At 41.4% G+C, this 15,249-nt stretch overlaps 1 protein-coding gene across 1 annotated transcript in view; it reads left to right on the top strand.

Moving 5' to 3' along the window:
* CSMD1 (CUB and Sushi multiple domains 1) overlaps nucleotides 1-15,249 on the top strand; it is a 1,828,277-nt gene that overhangs the window by 1,787,293 nt on the left and 25,735 nt on the right. Inside the window, exons 55-57 of the mRNA XM_057537433.1 lie at nucleotides 6,230-6,418; nucleotides 9,009-9,182; nucleotides 9,961-10,143. Coding sequence (XP_057393416.1) covers nucleotides 6,230-6,418; nucleotides 9,009-9,182; nucleotides 9,961-10,143 — 546 coding nt within the window. The remainder of the gene's footprint in view (nucleotides 1-6,229; nucleotides 6,419-9,008; nucleotides 9,183-9,960; nucleotides 10,144-15,249) is intronic.

Below are 15,249 nucleotides of genomic sequence, written 5' to 3'. Positions count from 1 at the left end.
CCATAAACCAACTGCTGCACCCATGCACAGCCCACCCCTCCCCCTCCGCTGTCACCACCCCCACCAGATGGTGCATTTGTTATCATTGATGAACCTGCATGGACACGTCATCTCACCCAGAGTCCGCAGGTGACATTAGGGTTCCCTCCTGGTGTTAGACGGTCTGTATGTTTGGACAGGTGTACAATGAGTGACACGTATCCACCACCACCATATCTTGCGGAGTGTTTTCACAGCCCTAAAGTTTCTCTGTGCTCCACTTATTCATCCCTCCTCCTGCCTGCCAGCCCCTGGCAACCCCTGATCGTTTTCCTGTCTCCATAGTTTCGCCTCTTCCACAGTGTCATACAGTTGGAATCACACAGTATATAACCATTTCAGATTGGCTTTTTTCATTTAGTAAATGCATTTAAGTTTCTATGTTTTTTAATGGTTTGATAGCTCATTTCTCTTCAGTGATGAATAATATTCCATCGTCTCGATGGACCACAGTTTATCCATTCACATACTGAGGGACATCCGGGTTGCTTCCAAGTTTTGGCAACTATGAATAAAGCTGCTATATTCATTCCTGTGCAGGTTTTTGTGTGGATATAAGTTGTTAACTCCTTTGGGTAAATATTAAGGAGCATGATTGCTGGATTGTATGGTAAGAGTATGTTTATTTTTGTAAGAAACCCAAACTGTCTTCCAAAGTGGCTGTATCACTTTGCATTCCCACCAGCAATAAGTAAGAGTTCCTGTTGCTCCACACCCTCGCCAGTGTTTGGTGTTGTCAGTGATCTGGATTTTGGCCATTCTAATAAGTGTATAGTGGAATCTCATTATTGTTTTAACTTGCATTTCCCTGATGACATATGATGTGGAGCATATTTTCATAGGCTTATTTGCCATCAGTAGGTCTTGTTTGCTGAGGTGTCAGTTAAGGTCTTTGGCCCATTTTTAGTTGGGTTGTTTGTCTTCTTATTGTTGAGTTTTAAGAGTTTTTTTTTAATGTTTCAGATTACTGTCCTTTATCAGTTATGTCTTTTCTAATATTTTCTCTTAACCTGCGGCTTGTCTTCTCGTTCTCTTGACACTGCCTTTGGAAGAGAAGAACTTTAAAATTAGTACTTAATCTTGAAAGCTGACACTTCAAAAACGTCTGATGAAGGAGGAGATGACTGACAAACAGCCGTCCGAGTGCTGAGGGGATTGGAAATCACCCCTCATCTCCCGGCTGCCTCCTGCTCATGCTTCTGTTGTTTTCTGTTGCTCTGTTTTGCTTCATTTATGAACTAAGAGATACAATCTAGTGCACAGAATTTACATGCATATTATTCGACCAGGAAAAGCATGAATTCAAAGAGGTCAGACTTATAAAGACAGTGAAGCGTCAGAAAAAAATGGCGTGAAACTCGAAAAGTTAAAGTTAACAAAAATAGCTACTCTATTAATAAAACTTCCAGGGATTCTTCAAGGTGTGTACTGCAGTATGGCCTGATTCTTCCCTTACGTGGTCCCTTGAATAAACCCCCAGATGGCTCAGGGTGTTGTGTCTCATGTCAGCACCTGTTGTCCTTGATTTCTTCTCCCAAATACTTGATGTGATTCTCAGATGTCTAATCTGCGGAGGTCAATGAGTTGTGGAATCCTGAGTAATCCTACAGCATCTGCTTAATGATGCAAGAGAGAAACCCCACCAGGACTTTGGAATGAACTCCCAGTAAATCTGTGCTAAAGTGAGGCTGACTTAGACACAGATTTCCACAGAGTCTCTCCACCCTGGACTCACCTTTTATTCTCAGACTCAGCCCTTCCCGGGGAAAAGCTCTGGCCATGCCAGCTGTGTTTGTGATAAATCAGAACCCTCCAATCCAGGAAGCGACTCACCCCCTGGTTCTATCTTTACAAACAGGATCAGGAAAATAAATAAATAAAAGAAGGGATCCTTTTTGCTAGTAGTAATATCTTTCTGGAATAAATAAATTATATGGATGTAGATTTCATTAAAAGGAATGAAAACAAATGTCTTCATATTTATTTTAAGAATCAGATTATGCCTACTGTTCCAGAGGCCCCCGTTTCTATAGAAGAGCTTTCTGAGTCTTTGTCTCTAAATTCAAATATGTGTCATCATGAGCTTAAAAGTTCAGTCAGTTCAAGGAGAAATAAATGAGGTATACCAAGTCTGGCAATTTTAGGATGAGTCACTTAATATTTTCTTGCCTTGCATAATAATTTTTGTGTTACATGAGAATGTTTGGAGGTTTTATTTTTTATTTCTTATCTACAGTTTTGTGGGATTGGCCATTTAAACTCAGAGAATTAAAATATATGTCCTTTGCTATTACATACATGAGTATAAAGAAAATTAAGAAAATATGGGGTGAGTGAAGGTTCTGTTCTGGTTAGAGAGAAATAAAAAAGGAAACAAAAAAAACTCACTAAACTTGCATCACTTAATCCAGGGTCTTGTAGTGAATCCTCAAGTTCACTGGAGAATATCAGTTTTCTTCTATGAACAGTCAAAGAAATACTGCCTTCCTCTTAGGTTTCCATGAGTTCTAAGTAAACCAGTGCACGTGAAATGCTTAGCAAAGTGCCTGGCGCATAGTAGGTGTTCAGTCTCCCTGCCCCAACGCCCACCCACCTCTGAAATTTAACTAGAATCAACTATAATCAATTAGAACCTTCTTCTTTGGCAAACCCGAATGTCCTATTACACCTAAAACCAATTTCTTTATTCTTATCAGTTATTGATAAAAGATGAAAGGTAACCTTCATATGTTTGAAAAATAGTCATCATAGAAGTTGCTTTTGGTGACCGGTAATTAAGTTTTGATTTAAGTTTTGATTCATCCAAGTAAACAAGTTGGAAATGTTTATTCTGTGTGATACACTGAATAGTCACCTCACCTTCGATTGTCCTCTCAACTTTGCATAATCCCTTCTATTGAAAAATTTAAAAAACACATATTACACAGAACTCTAATCAATTATGAATGCTTTTTAAAAAATTTAGTGAACTAATTCTTACCCATTTTTCCCACTGCCAAAGAATTTAAACTGGCTATATTTCCATTACAAAGCATCATTTTCTTACTTTCCTGTTTATGATCAGGTTTTTAATGAGCCATAAAAGAAAAGAAGAAAGAAGCAAGCAACAGGAGTAAACACAGAAAAATAAACATAAACACAGGCTAAAGCAAAACAAAAACAAAAACACATTAGGAAGAGATGGAGGTAGTTCCTTCCTTCCTTCCTTCCTCCCTCCCTTCCTTCCTTTTCACATAAAGCCCTAAGGCCACAGAAGGAGTTTCAGAAGTCATCAGGTAATCAGGAGCTCTGATCCTTACCTAGTTCTGGTATGACCCCTTTTGTGACCTTGGATATGTTACTGATCAGTATATGAATGTCTTCTTTACCCTCCAACATACACAAATGTCCCCTGGAACACATTTTGTGCCTTCATGACTCCACACAGGCTATGTACATATGATATCAATATTTCTCATTCTCTCCAGCTGAGGAAATTCCGTTCTCTGTCAGATTTTAACACCTGAACATCAAGGCCGAGTCTCAGCGCTTGGCATGTTGAGGGGTGGTGCTAAGATGAGGGGAGACTTCCACAATGAGTCTCTCACCAGTTTCTCTCTGATGCTCTGCCCTGCTAGACATTGTGTCTCCAGCTAAAAAAGTAAAATAGTTCCAGCAGGTGTGACCTGGTCTGACCTATCTTCACACCATCAACTTTACTGGTCCTTTCAGGCACCACAGGATGATTTAAGTAATTTGACCCCTCCTTCCGCTTTGCTGACAGCTCATCTCTGTCCATCATATGAAGTCTCAGTCCACCAGATTACAGATAGGAATTGGGCACAAAATAGAAAGAACGGAGACGGGAGAGCAGTGCGTGGACGGAGTGGGTAGTGCTGAGCTGTCTAGGCCAGCAGCCTGCCCTCCGTATGGTAAAGCACACTCGTGTGCAACAAAGATGTGGAATGTTTCACAGTTCTCTCTGTTGGGGACAAATGAGTTAAAATCTTCCTGCCTTATTTTTTTTCCCCAAGCTGGTAGATACAGCTGAATCTCCTAGTGGAACCAATAAAATAAAGAGGAAGGGATATAATATATGTTTCTGACTGCAATTATGCAGGACTAAATTCTGTAGGACTAATTCCACAGGATGGTACTGAGAAAAGCGTGAGCAGGTTTAGAGTGTAGACATACCTCTTCCAACATCAAGAGCAATTCGGTTTCCGTCTTGGAGCTCATGGAATCTAACTTTGTCAAGCATTTTTATTGCCTGGTTTTTAAGGATGCTGAACTAGGTGAAAGGATGGGGAGGAGCCTGGGACTCAGCACTTCTTCCAGGTAATTCTAATGCAACGTAAAATCCCAGAGTGGTTGTCAGTATCGTTCAGTAATGAGGACGTCCGTGTCTCCTACACACCGCGCCACGGGCAAGAGAGGCCCCCAAGGAGAATTCTGCTTCGAGGTTTCAGAGCGCTTGGGCATGAAACTTGCAAATTCTGAACGGCACTCCTCCCGCCATGGTGGGGCTCAGAGAGCCCTGCTCTCCTCGGCGATGCAGGTGGACCTCACCGTTACTGGAGCGATAACTGTTTCTCTTTTCTTTCTCTTCTGGCTTCCAGCCCCACCCTTCTCTTGACCCCAAACGCATAATGGCACTTGCTTTGTGCACTTCATCTTTCTTACCCACCCCACAATCAGGCTGCATTCAGGAAAGCTGGGCCCGAATATAAAACTATGAATTAAAGAAAGGAGGAGCCCGGGTGGGGCGTGCGGAGTCCCGGGGCGCATGAGGCATGGGCCAGGCGCCCTGGCGCAGGAAGGCTCGGTGCCTCCACTTGGGTCGCCTAAGCGGTGTCCTTTCCTCTCACTGCAGAGTCTGCTGTGGTTTGGGGACCGTCCTCTAAGAGCGATGTAAGCGCAAACTCGACACCATAGTGTCTTTGGCCTTCAGGCCAAGGCAACACCTTCCTGCTTGTGAAGGTCAGACACAAGGGAGCTGTTTCTGTCTCCTGGGCTTGACACGCAACTCCAAGTGCCCAATGGGCCGATGCAGGCGTTTTTCAGGTCATAAAAATAATCGTGCAAGTCAGTGACACTTTTTCCAAATAGCTGATGCCTGCTATTATGGTGGGTTTGGTGACAATTTTATTGCAGGTGCAATGCACTCTGGAGCCTTAAAAATATCTGCCGGGGGTCCGTAAACATGTTTGCTTGACTCGAAAGAACTTGTCTTCTATCTACTCAGGATTGGTTAAGAAGGATAGGATATTATTCTGCAGCACTGAAAGGGACCCCTGTCCACCTCTGATCCACCCACCCCGTCGTCCTGGGGACAGAGAGGAATCAGGGTGCAGACGGGCAGGGTTTGCCTTTGGCCGCTGGGACACCGAGTGCAGTGGCTGCCTGGGAACTTGTCACGCTACCGGCTTCTGAGCCAGAAATATCTGGAGAGAGCGCGGCTCCGCAGCAGCTGCCCCGTTCAGCGGTGGGCGGGTCAGAGAGAGAGAATTGGGGCTCGCTCTTTCCTCTGCACCTGCGAGAGCACGCGGCTGGTTCCCTCCCAGAGGCCAGCCGGCACTCAGGCTCAGAGAGCGCCATTCAGATGGACCAGGCACACCCCGCTGTCACTGCCGGAGCTGCTTCTACAGGGGAAGAAGCTTAAGTCAGAGGCTGCCTTAGTTTACACTTCTATTAAGTGTTGATAGAGGAGTTGTCGTTTTTGTCTGCTTTAGACACATAACAGAAATTACTTGGGCACATATTGAAGCATTAGTGCATGTCAGGGTGGGGTGGTAATTAATTACTGTGTCCCAGGCTGTCCTGAAGTATCACAGTCGCATACAAATATGTAGACTAACTTCAGCCGTTTCTATTTTAACATTTTCATAACATAAAAACCTAACCAGGGAAACGAATTTTAGACCTTACGTTGAAGAAGCCTATTATTAGGAAACAGTTAAAGGCTGTCAGTCTCATGTTGTTAAAGGTGCTATAGTAGCCGATATATTGCTTGACATGTCTTGAAGCATAATGGCCCAAAGCAGGAAGCGGAATTCATCAAGGGTACAGAATTTCACAAGCTTTGGCTGTCATGCTGTCGTCTTACCAACTTTCTAAAACCATGAGGAGGAGTTTGCCTTCTCTGCCTGTCTGTTTTGTTTATAAGCGTATAGCTGCATTTGAATAACGTGCACCGTGCTTTCCTTTGCAGTGGTGAACTGCTCGGATCCAGGCTTTGTGGAAAATGCCGTTCGTCATGAGCAACAGAATTTCCCCGAGAGTTTTGAATATGGAATGAGTGTCGTATATCACTGCAAGAAGGGATTTTACTTGTTGGGATCTTCTGCCTTAACCTGTATGGCAGATGGCTTATGGGATCGCTCTTTGCCCAAGTGTTTGGGTAAGTGAGGGTCCTTTTGGCCACAGAGCCCTGTAAGAACACCACCAACAGAACACGGTTCTTTTCAAGTATTCAAAAGGGTGTTGATTTTTAATTCTCTCTACCCACCCCCATCACAAATTATATTTGTTATTATGACAACATTATAGGTTGGCCAGAAATCACCAAATGCAACTCACACTAGTTCCGCGGGAAGAAAGGGGCGGGGGTGCTGGCCTGCTCGCAAAGCTGGCCCCAGCGGGAGACGCACTCGGCTCGCGGGCTCCGCCTGGACCGGGCTGTCTCTGTGTCTGCTGTTGCTGCTTGTCTCCTGCTTCGGGCCAGCAGGGAGGCTAATCCACCGGTTCAAACGGGCGCCAGCAGCCTCCAGACGGCACCTCTGTCAACACCCCGAATCTCTCAACACCATGCATCTGTCTGGACCCAGGTTCAGAAATATTGGCAAGAGGCTATAAACGGAGTCTCCATCTATTGACCTAGTATCTGTGGCCGGAAGGGTGGCGCTCTCTGAGGGGCCTAATTTGGGTCTCATCAGCGCTTCTGGTACAGTCCAATGTGAACATGATTAGAAAGATAGTGTCCTGGTCGTCACTTCCTCCTGACCCATAGGTTTAAAGAAGAGGAGGGCGGACTATTAACAGTACATTTTAAACCGTACAGGTTCACAAGGACACTTTCTTTTCTACCCAAATAGCTATAGTATTACTTTCTTTCACTTGAAAAATCATATTGTCCTTTAGCTCAGAGAGAATTGTCTTGTTAAAACGTAGTCTGATAATGAAGGAAAAGGAGTCACTCTCCTTGGCCTTTTAAAAATCAGTCAGAAACAAAACAAAACAATCCTTTTTAGTATTCATTTTGTGTGGGTAGAGAAAATAGGAAATGACAATCACATTATAAATTGAACTTACTGGAAAAAGTGATAATCCATTTTACCTGTAACAATTACGGCATTTTCAGTACATTTTCAGAGTGGATTGGTGCTGGAGACTTTTTTCCTGCAAGTCAGGGTCCCACAAAGCCCCTTCAATCTACCCGGAAACCTGTCTCAAATTCTAACTGTAACAAAACAACGAATTTCTACAGAGAAAGAGAGCGATGACTTTCAAAAACAAACGTACAGGCTTACATGACAAAACACATCTGTAAATGTATTACTATCCTCATCAAGCTTTATGTTTTCTGGTTTTCTGTGCCTTCACACACGGGAACTTTTCAGAGAAATTAGTTTTGTTTTGTTTGTTTTTCTCCCCAAAGATTTCTCTTGCATCTTCCCTGGTGTCTGTGAGACTTGTATTGGTTGTTGCAATGATGCCAGCGTGCTCCAACCTCCAGGAACCAGGTTTTAACTGATCTCATTTTCCAAGGGGCGACTTCCCACCTCTTGCTGTCATTAGCCGCTGGAATTACCGTGAATCTGGGAATACGCGCTCGCAGAGGAGCGTTTTGTTTTCACGTGCTCTGCAGCAGCTAACCTCCATCTCTGTTTTTGCTGTTATACTGTTCCACTGATTTTTTTCTCTTTTATTTCACTTGGAACTGATCATTTATCAACAATTTCACTGATTCAGCTCTAGTTAGCTTCTTTTTAGGACTCCGTAGATAAACTCCTCTTGTCCAGTGAGTGGATGTCAGTGTAAGACAGTCTCAGGGGAGGGCTTATGTGACTCAGGGGATGGGTGATGCCTGCCAACCTTTCAAACCTGCCCCTCTGGCTGGCATCACTTTGGGGTTGCCAGTGACCGAATGCAGCCCCTCGAGGCTGTTAAACCAGCAGAGGCTTTGAACACTCTTCGGCATCATCAGCCCAGTTAGCTGTTTGTACGTGGTGTAAAATTTGCCCATGGCTAACCCTAATTTTGGACTTTATAGAAAGGGAGAGATAAGTCTTTACCATCCTATGGTAATCTGGATTCTAGAATTTTCCTTCTTGAGCGATAATTATGATTAGATGATGGGCCTGATTTGGTATAATTATAAAGAAATGAGTGGACTACTTGAGGAAAATATTGATCAGTAATTTATTATTATTTTTTTTACTTAGACATTTTAGATTGCCACCTATTCAAAGAAAAATTGTTAGATGGTCTCTCTAGACATGGGAACTGGAAGAGGAAGCAGATTTGACCGAGTTTTGTCCCCAAGCAAAGCATGATTGTCATACTAACTGAAGAAGTAATGGAAATAGTTTTGGTGCATCTATGTTAGTTTCTAACATTTTGTATAACACTGCTTACTTAGGATACAGTTAAGGGCAGATGGAAAAAATTTAGGTAGAGTGACTTTCTTTTTTGAAAACCTAAATATCAGTTTCTACCTTAAGCAAAGGTATGTTAACCTAATAAAAAACAAACAAACACTTCATTGACGGACCCTTTCCTGGACTTCAGTAACGTGACTATTCAGGGTAGAGGGAGGGTCGTCTGGAAATTGGCATTTCTTCTCCAGGGCACTGCAGCGATGTGCAGTGTATTCGGGTGTTTTTTGTTAATCGGTGATGATTGTATGAGTCTCTGAGGGACACTGACCAACACAAAGCAGCTTAACAGGAACAATGTACTCACTGATTTGATTTGATTTTTTTCTTAAGTTATTTCGTGTGGACACCCAGGGGTCCCTGCCAACGCCATCCTAACTGGAGACCTGTTTACATCTGGGGCCGTGGTTCACTACTCATGCCAAGGGAGGCGGAGTCTCGTAGGCAACAGCAGCAGGACTTGCCAGGAGGACAGTCACTGGAGCGGAGCCCTGCCCCACTGCACAGGTGGGCATGGCGCAGTCAGCTCTTCATGCCAAACACTGGGCAGTGGGGCCATTCTTTGAAGTTGGTGCTATTCCGTTCCAGCCAAGGACGCCCTTGTGATACGGCGTCAGTGTCGTCTTCATCTTCCCTCCCTTTAAACACCTACCACGGCACATTTTCCTCTGCAAGAGCTTCCCTAGCACCTGAGTAGGAAGCTTGCTCACCTTGACTCAGTTGGCCCCCGTTTTCCCCTCCTTTTCTGTGCTTCCTCTCAATTCTTCCACATCTTTCCTGTCTGTGTCGTCAATTGTTACATCAATCCTGTTTGGAAAAAATATCAACTTAATTCTTCCATGAATGTTTCATAATAATAAACAAAATAAACATAATCAGCAGATCGACACAGCGTAGAAGCATCAAACCTCTCATTTGACTTTTTTCGTTCCCACCACACCTTCACCCCCATCTCCTCGTCAGCATCCTCACCAGCATTTCCAACGAGCAATTCCTGCATTTACCGTCCCCAGTGTTTTATTTCTTCTAAAGAATACCAATTATTGTTACAACCATATTTTAATAAGCTATTTTGATTTTAGTTACACAGACACAATTTCTTAGCGTCTTCCGTTTTTGTGCTGTAATAAAGAACATCTTTCTCACGAGATTTCCAGAATGCCGTATGACTGTAACCGTGTTCGATACACATTTACATAAAGTTTCATTCCCTTTAAACATAACAGCCCAGTTTTAAACATGTCTAACAGCATTGAGTATTGCCATACGTGTTTGTGTTCCATAGGAAATAATCCTGGATTTTGCGGTGATCCAGGGACCCCAGCACATGGGTCTCGGCTTGGAGATGAGTTTAAGGCCAAGAGCCTTCTCCGCTTCTCCTGTGAAATGGGCTACCAGCTGCGGGGCTCGGCCGAGCGAACGTGTCTGCTCAACGGGTCGTGGTCAGGACTGCAGCCCGTGTGCGAGGGTAAGTTCAAGCCTGAAAGTCAGCGTTTCAGGTTGAAACCAGGTAACTCACTCTAAAATGACCAGTAACATTCCACAAAAATCCTACAGGTTTACACTATTTCTACAATTAACCTATTTCCCCCCCAAACGTATAAGAGAATCATCAAAAAGCACAGCTGGGCATACGGAGATACCTGACTGCTCAAAAGATCATATGATGCTATCCTAACCCTTTGAAAGTCCGTGGTCTAAAGGAGGTGTCTGTCTGTTCCTGGTGACGATCTCTGTGTGACTTTGCCGTGTTTTGTGGCTGCTGGTGGCGAGAGCTGAGGCGAAGGAGCTGTGAGTAGGGCCGAGTGAGCCACTGCTGGGAGCTCCCTGCAGGCTGGGAGAGGTTTCTGTTCACGTTACGCCCAGTCTGTTGGTGACCCCTGCTCAGAGCGCTGTGTTGCAGAAGATTCTCGGGTTACTTTCCGAATAATATTTTGGAGTGAGTGTATTTTATTGTACTATTTAAGAGGCATGATAGGAAATGGTGGGAAACCCCAGTAATACCAGTAAAATGCCACGGCTCTTTATAGACACGATGTCACGTCTTGGCAGTGCCTGTCTTAAGCAAAGGTGGGCTGACATGCCATGAGTGTGTTCAGAGTCTAGAAAACAACCGAGTTAGAATTCGGACAGATAAGACTTTAACATTTGCACACAAACTTCTCAGTGACTGAATTTTCGAGTCTAAAACAGATACACAAATTAATTACCTAGTTTTACATGTATGAAACACTTTCCATAGAATTTGATCAGCTTGAATAAACTCACACAATATCAACACCAGAAATATAGATCAAGTTCCCTTAATCTTTATTTTCCCTACTATGTTAACTCTCCTTGTACTGTCACTCATTTTATTATAGGTGTTACATAGATAAGTAGAATATAATATGCATGTATCTAATCTGACTGTATTTTACATAGTTAACTGTATCATATGTAGTCTACATAATATAAAATGATATGTATGAATAAGCCAATCCTGTATATGCGTGTGTGTGTATACTCTCATTGAGAGTCAAAGATTATCCTGGAGATACCTATCTATCTCTCTATATAGAGATAAGTATACATGATAATCCAAGATAATGTTTGACTCCAAATTGCCTCTTGACAATCAAGTTAATGTAAATCTTAAGATTAGGCCCTAAAGAAGTTAAATCAAATATGACTAAATAGTTGTGGGGAAATGTCATCTGCAGCTGTGATTTGCAGGATGATGCCATTTCTATTGACTGAAGTATGTGACTATAAGTTAGTAGAACTTTTCTCACTCTCAGTTCCCTCCCCTCTTGTAGAAATTTGAATATTAAAATTTGCATGAGAGCATGTCTTTCTCACCAAAACCAGGACATTTTCTGTTCTATAATATAGTACCTCAAAGTTACACATGACCTCCGTAATCTACAATTACACCCCATCTAACCTTTTCTGTATACCACACCTGTGAATTTGTGGTCCAGAAGTATTTGAACATTATGAAAATTAAATAAGATTTCCACGTCAATCCATGACATATTAAACGATAGTAGGCCCACCTTCTTATTGAGAACAACTATAAAACAACAAAATACATGAGACAATTATGTGAGTTATTAAACAACAGACAGGGCGTGACTGTGTTCCTTAGGAGAAAATAAATAAGGTGAGCTCCATAACCCCTCTGTCACTCTGTGCATTTTTCTTGCTGGGAAGCTGGGAAGCAGAACCCAGGTGGTACAGTGGCTTGGTGAGGTGATGAGGTAGAAATTGTTGTAGGTTACTGAAATGGAATTTGCAGAAACGGGAATCCAGGAAGAGGGAACTGACAATGGGAGGGCCCCAGAATTCTGTAGGCGTGTTCACAGGCGACTCAGCTGAGGGCTGGGCCGACAAGCACACGTGAGACTCAGTGACTCACAGACCTTCTTAGCGGAGAGCAGACCTGTGATAGTAGAAGTCACACCGTACTGAGAGACACTGTACACTCAGGACACTTCTTGGAGGCCTAGAGAGCCCATGCATTGTGAATAGGTACCACTCTCTAAAATCAGGGGGACAGGCTAGAACTAAGAGCAAATCATATTAGGACCCAGACTAACTAGCTCTCCGCTAACAGAATAAAACTGATGACAAGACCCAAAAGATCTATAACTACTTTCAAAGCCCACCAGAGCAAAGCCCAACATCTTTTAAAGGAATGACATGCTGCATGCAGTAGTTCATTCACAACGTCCAGCATACAATAAACAGTTACTGCATCGGCACAACCCAGAGCAATATGACCCATAGTCCAAGCAACCAACCAACCAACTAAACAAACAGTAGAGATAGAATCTGACCCTGAGATGACCCAGATGTTGAGAAACACACATAAGGGTCTAAATACGCTATTAAAAACATGTTCAAGACGTTACAGTAAATGGAATCGAAACAGGGAATCTCAACAGAGAAGTGAAAATAATGAAAGAATCAAATGGAAACTCTGGAAATGAAAAGCACATTATCTGATAAAAAGTTTTCTGGATCAACTTAGCAGATGAAAAATGTCAGAAGGCTCAGTTAACTTGGATACAGGTCAGTGAATATTATCCAGTCTGAAAAACAGAGGGAAAGAAGGTGGAGAAAAAAAATCCCAGCACAATAATTTCCTATTGGATAATATCAAGCAGTTTAATGTACTTGTAATTGGGGTTCTAGAAGAGAAGGAGAGAATGGTGCAGAAAATTATTTGAAAAACTACTGGTTAAAAGTTAACCAAATTTGGTGGGGAAATATAGCTTCCAAGGCTCAACAAACCTCCCTTAGATACATTCTGTGCTATTAGGGATGGTCATTTACTTGAGACTGTACATTCTATATTGGGTTTATCTCAAGCACTTTAGTTTCTTGCAAATTTAAAAAGTGAAAAAATTAAAGCGGTTGAGAGTGAGTAATGTTTTCCATACAAATCTCACTTTGTTGCTGGGATATGGCACTATGAGCTTTATTCCAGCAAAACATAAAGGAATTCATTTGATTAGGAGAGCTTAATTGGACTTCATTTCATGATATACTTAACTCAGACTATACAGAGTACTCTTTAAATAGCATTTAGTTTATCAAAAGTCAGAAATTCAAAGGGTTCCTATAAAATCCTTATAAACTTGGACCTTAAAATCTGTATAGAGAAAGAAGTTGAGTTACTAAAATGTTTCAATACTAATAATATTTCTCAAATATGCCCCACAAAACTGGCTACTTCCAAATTGCATTGTACAGAAATCATGGGAAGCTGCACAATTAATAGTATGTGTTACACTCGCTAAAACAACAAATGATGGGTAGGATATATGACTAACTCCCCTTCCCACTCCCCCCCTCCACATGTAGAAGTCTTAAAACTTTTTTGGAGAATCTATTGCTTTATATTTTTTCTCACTTGTTATCGTAGGTCCGTATCTTTGGGGCACATATTCTTTTTTGTAGAAAATGGGGTTATCAGTGACTTTTTCATTGCCACACAGGTTAGCCATGACCTATATATTCAATCCCCTAACGGAGGTCACCTCCCTCCTGATAATTTACCTTCTCTGAATCTGTTAAAAACATAAGCTCCTGATGGATATTTCAATAAATTATAAAGAGGAGGAGTCATGCATCACAAAAGAAAAATATTTTAAAAATTCTTCAACATCAAAGAACTTAAATGTATAATATATTTTCATCACTTTAAGCCATGTTTTTTTTTGTTAGCAATCTTGTCTTTTAATCATAGGCTCATTGACTTACTTTTCAAATGGATATATCCTACCAAGTTGCTTAAATATAACTACATCTTTGGGGTTAGTTGCATTAGGCAACTCTTAATCCTCTTTCCCATGAGATTATGATAAAGTTGACCTTTTATTCAGGTAATGGACGTGGGATTAAAATGATGATAATGAAAATAACAATACTAGTACTACTACTAATCTACCAGATTGTTTACTAGGCATTTTGCACTTGGTATGTGTAACCTTACAAAAACAGGGAGCAATTATCTTTGTTATACCCATTTTACAGTGAAGACACTACATGTTGAGAACTTGAATTGATCACTAACATTTATTTAACTTGTATGATCAGAGAGTCAAACCTATAACTATTTGACTCAGTTTAACAGCAGTCTTCCTAATACAGCATGCTAAGTGAATGGTATTGATATCTGTGAACAATAAAGTGCATTTGGAATAAGTATAATGCTATTTATTATAAATTGAGTAAAAGAAAATAATCTTTTACCAAAAGGAGTCACATTAACCAAATGTACTTTAAAAAGGATGTATTTTAAAAGAAATTTTAACTTGTAATTTTTAAAAAAATCTTGTTTTCCTTCTAGTGACCCTACATTTAATCTCTTGTTTTGCTTTAGTGATAGTCCCCGTATGTCTTAAAACATTAAGACCTTGACGTAAAAACAGCTATGTTGACTCTGTTTTCTAACCCTCATTTTCATAGGCAAAGCCATCAGTGAAAGTGTCCCTGTCAGGAAAAAAAAAGTTAACCATGAATTTGATTGTATAGGATACAATACTTGAGGGAACTTTATAAACATTAGGATGTCATTATTATGATGGGCATTCTTTTACTGACAGTATATTAAGTTGAATATGTTTTCAACAGTGACCTGCTTTAGTTTAGCATTAGTCCTTCACAGATCACTTTTGAAAATTGCTACATAGATTTTAATAGCAGATATGATTAGAATAAAATATAATGATATACCCAGGTGCCTTTTGTTATGAATTAGATCAATATAATTCTTTGCTTTGTCAGGCTTGCACTCATACGTGTGTGCGGTAACTGTGCACAGGAAATGATGAATCAGTATTTGTTGAATGGATGAGGGAATTGTCTTGAATAGGCCAACAGCTTGGATTTTTGCAATGTGAACTTTTTATTTATGTCACAGCCATCAAAGAACTTTTGAGCTTTAGAGAATGTTAGGTATCCTCTGCTTCAGGATTGGTAAATATATCTCATCTCAAATGCCAACCGAGAAACTGCTGAACAATCTGTGTTAGAAGGGATTGTAAGTCCAAACCCAGACTCATCAGGGAAGAGGGTTATAATT

Source organism: Balaenoptera acutorostrata, chromosome 21 (assembly GCF_949987535.1).
Source record: "Balaenoptera acutorostrata chromosome 21, mBalAcu1.1, whole genome shotgun sequence".
NCBI lineage: Eukaryota > Metazoa > Chordata > Mammalia > Artiodactyla > Balaenopteridae > Balaenoptera > Balaenoptera acutorostrata.
This window is presented reverse-complemented; position numbering and strand designations above follow the sequence as displayed.